We start from the raw sequence: 7,217 nt of genomic DNA, 5'->3' as shown, positions 1-7,217 counted from the left end.
CACGGGCGGGGCTGAGGGCCCCCCCCGAGTGCACAAATTTTTGTGCACCGGGCCTCTAGTATATATATAATCTCATATATATCATATGGAGGTGTTCTGAACCCAAGACCTAAAATTGATTTCTTCTAACTCTGGACTCCCACCCTTTGCTTCCCTTCCCTGTGTTTTTAAGTTCATGGATTTAAATGGTAAATCTGCAGAGTGTGTCATGGCTGCTCTTTTTATATCTTGGAGGGGAATTATCTTAAGCACCCTCTTCAGGGTATCATTCTGCTTCTCCATGGCGCTAGGTTACATTTTATGGAAACTTCGCAGGGGGAAACCTACTGTTTTGTGAACTATCACATAGATATCCAGTGGCTACATCAGAATGAAAATGCCAGAGGAACATAGAAGGTGGTATACTTTAGGTTCCATGGACCAGTGAAACAATCACTCTTCTATCAATAAAAGCTTTTAGGAATCATATTCTGTACCTCCATTGTGCTCAATGTTATGTGGCATACAAGAATAGTAGATGATCGTGCTTTAAGAAACACAGAGTCTATTTTGGAGCATAGACAAAAACATGAGATATCAATGGGATACTGTAATTTTGCAAACTATGAAGCCAAATTTACTAGTATAAGAACGGTAAGTGTTACATTCAGAGAAGAAAGTCATTTATTTTCTAGAATAGTATAATGGAAAGAGTATTGGGCTGGGAATCATCAGACATTGGCAGGCAAATTTATACATGTTGAATGACTGAACGAGTCACTTCATCTCTAAGACTTGGTTCCTTGTCTCTAAAATGGAGAAGGGTGGACTCCTATGGTCATTTCCAGTCATACTTCTACTACATTCCAAGAATAAATAGCTACTGACACACTGTGTTCAAGCACATTTTACATGCATTAAATGTAACTGTTAGGGCGTGCGGGAGGAGATTGGACAATAATCATGCACCTATGGATGAGGACAGTGGGTTGGGAGTGAGGGCGGAGGGTGGGGTGGGGACTGGGTGGAGGGGAGTTATGGTGGGAAAAAAGAGGAACCAATGTAATAATCTGAACAATAAAGATTTAATTAAAAAAATGTAACTGTTAGGAAAAAATATTATATCTATTTTACAAAGGAGGGGTTAAAGTTTCAGAATGGCAGAGGCAGAATTCAAACACAGGTTTGTCATTCCCCCAAGTTCTGTGCTCTTTCCACTCTGCTGTGTTGTATAGCATTACTCCACCCTGCCTTTTCCCCTAAATTTAAGGAGATGTGATCTAAGAGATAAGCACTCTTATAAACAAATCGCTGCAAAACAAGGTGGCATGTCATAAGGGAAAAACCCAGAAAATGTGGAGGATTTTGTCTCTAAATCTTAAGGAGATGAGAAGAAAACTCATCACAGAGATCTGCAATATAGTAAATAGAGCACTGGCCAGAGAGTCAGGACATGTGAGTTATAATATAGACCATACCACTCACTTAACAAGTATCCCTGGACAAGCAGTGCTCTGGGTGTCAGTTTTCTCATCAGCAAAATGAGAGGATGTCCAGGGTCCTTTGGGTTCCAGCATTCAATGCTTCTTTGATTCCCAAGGATGGAAAGCATGCTTCTGGTTATGGTTATAAGTACAAGCCCAGGAGTTTAAAAAAATTAATGAGATGTTAAGTACTTGTGATGATTTTTAGTGGATAAGGGATTTGGGCTGGGCCTGGAATAATGGAGGTGATTTGGAAAATTCATGAAGCATTTTAGTTCCTTTTAAATATACGAGAGTAGCTAACTATCTAAAGCAATTCTTTCTATAAAATGAATCGTCTCCACTCCCTTCCCTATCTATCTTTTGTACAATTCAATTTTTCATATAGCAAGTTCATTTAAAGGGAGAGCCACCTATACTAGAAAACACAGTGAGGAATTTGCCATGCTCTTGGGGCACTAGTATCATTTTTAAATACGAAAACCATACAAATGTGTTCAAAATTCAAGTTTAAAGTGGAAGGACTGAAAGAAGTCATTTATTTTTTCCCGTGATCAACCACTGCAAAGTATGTCTCCCCACAAACCAGCTGAGCCCTTTGCTAGGCATCAGAAGCCTCTGGCATTTTTCTGCTATTCAACTCTCAGTCATTTGGGAGGTGGGGCAAAGCCATTGCAGTCTGCAAAGTTTACCCGGAATGTGCTGGTGCTACAAGAAATCATTTGACATATATTATGTTTCTCCTGTAGAAGAGAGGTGGCTATCAGCTAGAGTAGCGATTTCTTTTCAAAGGGGTTTAATTGGGGTATTTCTCATGGGCCAAATTCTAACTCACTGTCTTTACGTGTGCCTGTTAGGAAAATAGTGGAAACATCCTATATAATAAAGGGGTATATGCAAATTAACCCTCAAGCCCTCACAAGATGGCTGCCTACCACCAGGCCGGCAGGGGGTTACCGAGGGATGACCAAACAACTGAGCAAGCAGGCTGCCTGGGGTGACCAGGCCAGCAGGGGGGGTTAGTGAGGGACGACCAAACGACTGAACAGAAGGCTGCGTGGGGCGACCAGGCTGGTGGGGGCAGCCATGAGGGGTGACCAGGCCAGAAGGGGAGGTAGTTGGGGGCAACCAGGTCAATGGGGAGGCAGTTAAGGGTGACCAGGCCAGTGGAGGGTCAATGAGGGGCAACCAGGCTGGCAGGGGGGCAGTGAGGGGCAACCAGGTTGGCGGGGTGGGCAGTTGGGGGTGACCAGTCCGGCATGGGGGGCAGTTAGGGGCGATCAGGTTGGCAGGTAGGGGGTGACCAGGCTGGCAAGGGGGGCAGTTAGGGGTGACCAGGCTGGCACGCAGGAGGGGCAGTCAGGCCAGCAGGGGGGGGTGGTCAGTTAGGGGCGACCAGGCAGGCAGGCAGGTGAGTGATTAAGGAGCCAGCGGTCCAGGATTGTGAGATGGATGTCAGACATCCCCCAAGGGGTCCTGGATTGAAGAGGGTGCAGGCTGGGCTGAGGGGACCCCCCAGTGCACGAATTTCATGGACTGGGCCTCTAGTACAAAATAATAGCAACAACAGAAGTCTGAGGACCGCTGTCCCAGGCTGCCTCCTCTGCAAATAGGCAGAAAAACAAAACAAACAAACAAAAAACACCAGTGTCCCTGCTGCCTAAGCTGCTGCTAATATGGCGTAGTTCCTAGAAAGGTGTGGCAGAGGGGCTCAGGGTGCAGACTGTGCTTTGCGTGACCATGGAAATATTATAACCTGAAAAAACTCCGTTTAGCCTATTTTTACAAGTAGCACTCTGACTAGGGGGGCTGGCAGAGAGATTAGTTTCACGTAGTTGAGTTACACACTTGTGAGCTGCTTTTCTGAAGTATGGATTTGCTCCCGTGTAGGCAGGCTAGCATCTTTTTTTTGAGGTGAGCCAGAAGGAGGCCTTATAGTTTTATTGGAAGTGTTGAATGATTTTCCTTGCAATAAATTTGTGCCTTTCGTTGGTATTTTCCGAAGTGCGACTTTTGCAGCTGATGGAAATCGGCTCACTTCTGTTCTGTAACTTCGTGTCTTGTTGATGATTTATTTGTTCAGTAGCAGAAACTATGACAAATTGTGTGAGGCGGCCTCATTTACTTTTTAGCTGCAATAGCCCTGAAGAATTTACATGTAAATGCAACTGTGAATGTTTTACATTTCATGAGCATGTGGGCACTTGTCTTTGAAAGTCAAGTGACATTTTTACAGATAGACTGAACTTAACACTTCCCACACCTCACAGGTTATATTATTCTGAAATGCGAAATCTGACAGGCTGTGTTTTCCTGACTGCCAAGTGGGAGAGTAAGTCTCTATTTTGTGTTTTTCTTCTCTCCTTTTAGACATGCAGAGCAGCCCACACAACCAGTTCACCTTCAGACCCCTCCCGCCGCCACCGCCACCTCCTCATGCCTGCACCTGTGCCAGGAAGCCGCCCCCTACAGCGGACTCTCTTCAGAGGAGGTCCATGACTACCCGAAGCCAGCCCAGCCCAGCTGCTCCAGCTCCTCCAACCAGTACACAGGATTCGGTTCATCTGCATAACACCTGGGTCTTGAACAGCAACATACCATTGGAGACCAGGTACTTGAACTATTACTGACCCCGCTAAACTTTAGGATTAGCAGACAATGATTTTACTGAGTGCAGAAACCCATCTTACCATAAATATCTGCAAAGACACTCATTGGAAGAGAGATGCAGAGCCCTTCACAAGCACAAATGCACACATAGGAACACACATCTAGATCCAGGCCCGCCAGCAGACACAGGCCAGAGCAGATACACGTGAAAAGATGAAACCACAGATGCCTAATCATTCCACAGGCAGACACCCATAAAAACATAGGAAACAACGCTATTACTTAAGACTATCATTGCTTCCTCAAACTACTAGAAGGCAATCATCCCTCGTTTAAAGAAATGGGAAAATCCAAACACAATTGGAGGAACAGCAATAGTGGGCATTTTATTTATTATAGGATTCTTTGAAATAGTAACTTGCCTTCCAACATTTTAAGAAGGGATTTGCTTCATGAATTGGAAGTCCTTGTATAATTTTAAAAACTGTATTTTGCCTTTAGGATGAAGTTTGGTCTTTTGAGCAAAGAAGTTTGCCTCTATTTTTCTGTCACTTCATGTATTTAGGTTTCCAGAGTCACTCCTCAAATCTTTGTCATGTGATTAAAATTCTAATCCTCCACAGCTCTAGGTCCCTTAATCATAATATATTTTTAGCACAAGCTGTGATTAACCGAGAAACTGTTCATCATTTCCAGTCACTATCTTAAATAGAAAATTACAACTTTCTATTAATATGAAAAACATTACCTAATAAAACACAGTATTCTGTTATCTTATAAATTCAAGGACTCCCCCTTGTCTTCTCTATGCCTTATTTAGATCTACCACCAAAAGTTTTTCTAAATACATTTGTAAGTAAACAGTTGGTGTAATATATCACTTCATAAGCAATGTCTGGTGTCAATTCTGATCAATTTCTATCCCACTATCTGGTAATGGGAATAGAAAGGGGAGGACTAATAAACCCACATTATAAGGCTGGTTGTTTTTTCCCTAAGCAGCATATTAAGTTAAATGCCAGGCATGGCATCACAGAATATGTCACCACGAACAAACCGAAAGCACTTTGGCCCAAATCCAGGAAACTCTATATCATCCATCACTTACTAGATTACATAGTTTCATAAAGTGATGTTTCTGCTATCTTCCAAGAGAAAATATAGCAGTCAGCACATATGGTGAAGATAACCCAATTAGAACTGTGCTAGTGATAGGGTTTGTATAGTGTTCTTTTTTATTTTTTAATTGAAGGCAGGGAGGTGAATGAAGTGAGCAAAGCAGTGACTAATGTACAGTATATCTTCAAGGAGTTTTCACTAACAGTGGTGATTACTCATTCTTCTTGTAATTCCTTTGCAGGGCTTAGTGACAGAGAGCTAAGGAAACACTGGGGCAATCTGGCTAACTAGCAATCCTGACAAGCAAACACACTCCTTTCCTCTAAGAAGCCAAATAACAGGAAATCTGGAAGGAGTATGGGGAATGGGCTCTGGCAAATGGAGAGAGAAAACTATTCTTATTTGAAATGTACATCTAGGCATGTTTGTACAAACTACACCCACGGACCTTCTGTATCTATGCAAGGAATGTATTAATTGCTCTCAGTTTCATAAGACACAGAGAAGAACATAAGTTTTCATGTGAGACTGAGCAGAGAGTACCTTTTTAGTATATTTGAAAATATATTCTGTATCACAAAGATGAATTTTTTAAAATCCTAGAAAACCTATCAGTCTGATCAGCTGGGATTTTCCAAATATAGCCTTTAAAATGTTTTCATGTGTATTCAATCAAAGGTAACTGTGGGTGACCTGACACCTACTCGTGAGCTGTGCAACATAACCTCTCTGAGCCTCAGCTTCCTCATCTGTAAAAACGAATAGAAAAATGCCTGTCTCAACAGGTTGTTAGGAAGATCAAGCTAGTTTTTCAGAAAGTACTTCATACATTGTAAAGCACTATACAGTTCAAAGGAAATATTGCTACCCGTACTAAGTGGTCACCTGCCTCTCTTTAAATACTATCTTCATAATAGGGAACTGACTCATTCCTAAGGCATTCCGTGTCATCTCAAACAGCTACTGGAAAGTTATTATTGAACCAATATCTCCCACCTCTTAACTCTACCCGTTTCTCTCAGATCTGGATCCAGGGTCTCACAGAATAAATAAAGTCCCTCTCATACCTGAAAGCCCTTCAGTATTCCTGATTCTTCTCTTCTTTGAGCTAAATGTGTCCCCAGTTCCTTCAGCTGTTCCTCAAATTAACTGGTTTCAAATCCTCCATCCTGGTCTCTCTGCATGCCAGTCCCACATTCCAGTTTGTCCAAACTGTTGTTGAAGTGTCATGGCCAAGGCTGAACGTAGGTGTGGGTTCTTAGGAGGTTCTTTGGTTGCAAGGAGCAGAGGTCACTCAGGTTGCCTGGAGTATTTGCAAGCATCTTTTTAAGTATATAGTCAGTTCCTGGGAACCCAGGAAATTTTGGTAAATTCTCACTGGCAGGTAAGCCCTATGGGTCTCTGGCACTAATATGACTTGGCAATCCTCTAAATATTTGCCCCCTCTCTGTCTCTTTCTTTGTCCAATAGTGTATCATCAGCTCATTATATTTTTTATCTACCACATAGTTTCTACTTTGTCATAACATCGTCTAGTTTCCACTGCCACCACGTGACTCCACTGTACCCACTGGCATCTCTCACTCCATCACTTCAGCTGCGTGTCCCATTGCTAACTATCTGATTATCTTGTAGGAAAAGAAAATTATGTTCCTTTTACTATTATAGGTTCTTGGCTGAGCCTACCCTATAATAAAAGCTTACCAGGGCAAAAACAAACAGAAGTTTAATAATATGTGTACCTCCTGTATACACAGGAGACACCCAGGAAAACTGAGTAACCTGCTGAAATGGCCTAAGCCATCACCTTAAATACAATCCTATCTAATAAAGAGGGAATATGCTAATTGACCCTCATGCTGTTGCAAAGATGGCAGTGCCCACAGCCAATAAGGAAGGAATATGCTAATTGACTGCCACACCCTCAAAGATGGCAGCGCCCACAGCCACAAGATGGCGGTGCCCAGTCCCCTCAGCCCCGCCGGGGCGGCAGGTGCGCAGCAAAGCAGGGCCCACCCCCCACGT

General features: G+C 42.9%; 1 protein-coding gene across 4 annotated transcripts in view; it reads left to right on the top strand.

Annotated features, from left to right (window-relative positions):
- Positions 1 to 7,217, top strand: part of TENM1 (teneurin transmembrane protein 1) — a 913,380-nt gene that overhangs the window by 507,391 nt on the left and 398,772 nt on the right. For all 4 annotated transcript variants that reach the window (XM_014544957.1, XM_005872712.2, XM_014544958.1 and 1 more), the window contains one exon: positions 3,834 to 4,074. In XM_014544957.1, coding sequence (XP_014400443.1) covers positions 3,834 to 4,074 — 241 coding nt within the window. The remainder of the gene's footprint in view (positions 1 to 3,833; positions 4,075 to 7,217) is intronic.

This window comes from Myotis brandtii, unplaced genomic scaffold (assembly GCF_000412655.1).
Source record: "Myotis brandtii unplaced genomic scaffold, ASM41265v1 scaffold39, whole genome shotgun sequence".
NCBI lineage: Eukaryota > Metazoa > Chordata > Mammalia > Chiroptera > Vespertilionidae > Myotis > Myotis brandtii.
This window is presented reverse-complemented; position numbering and strand designations above follow the sequence as displayed.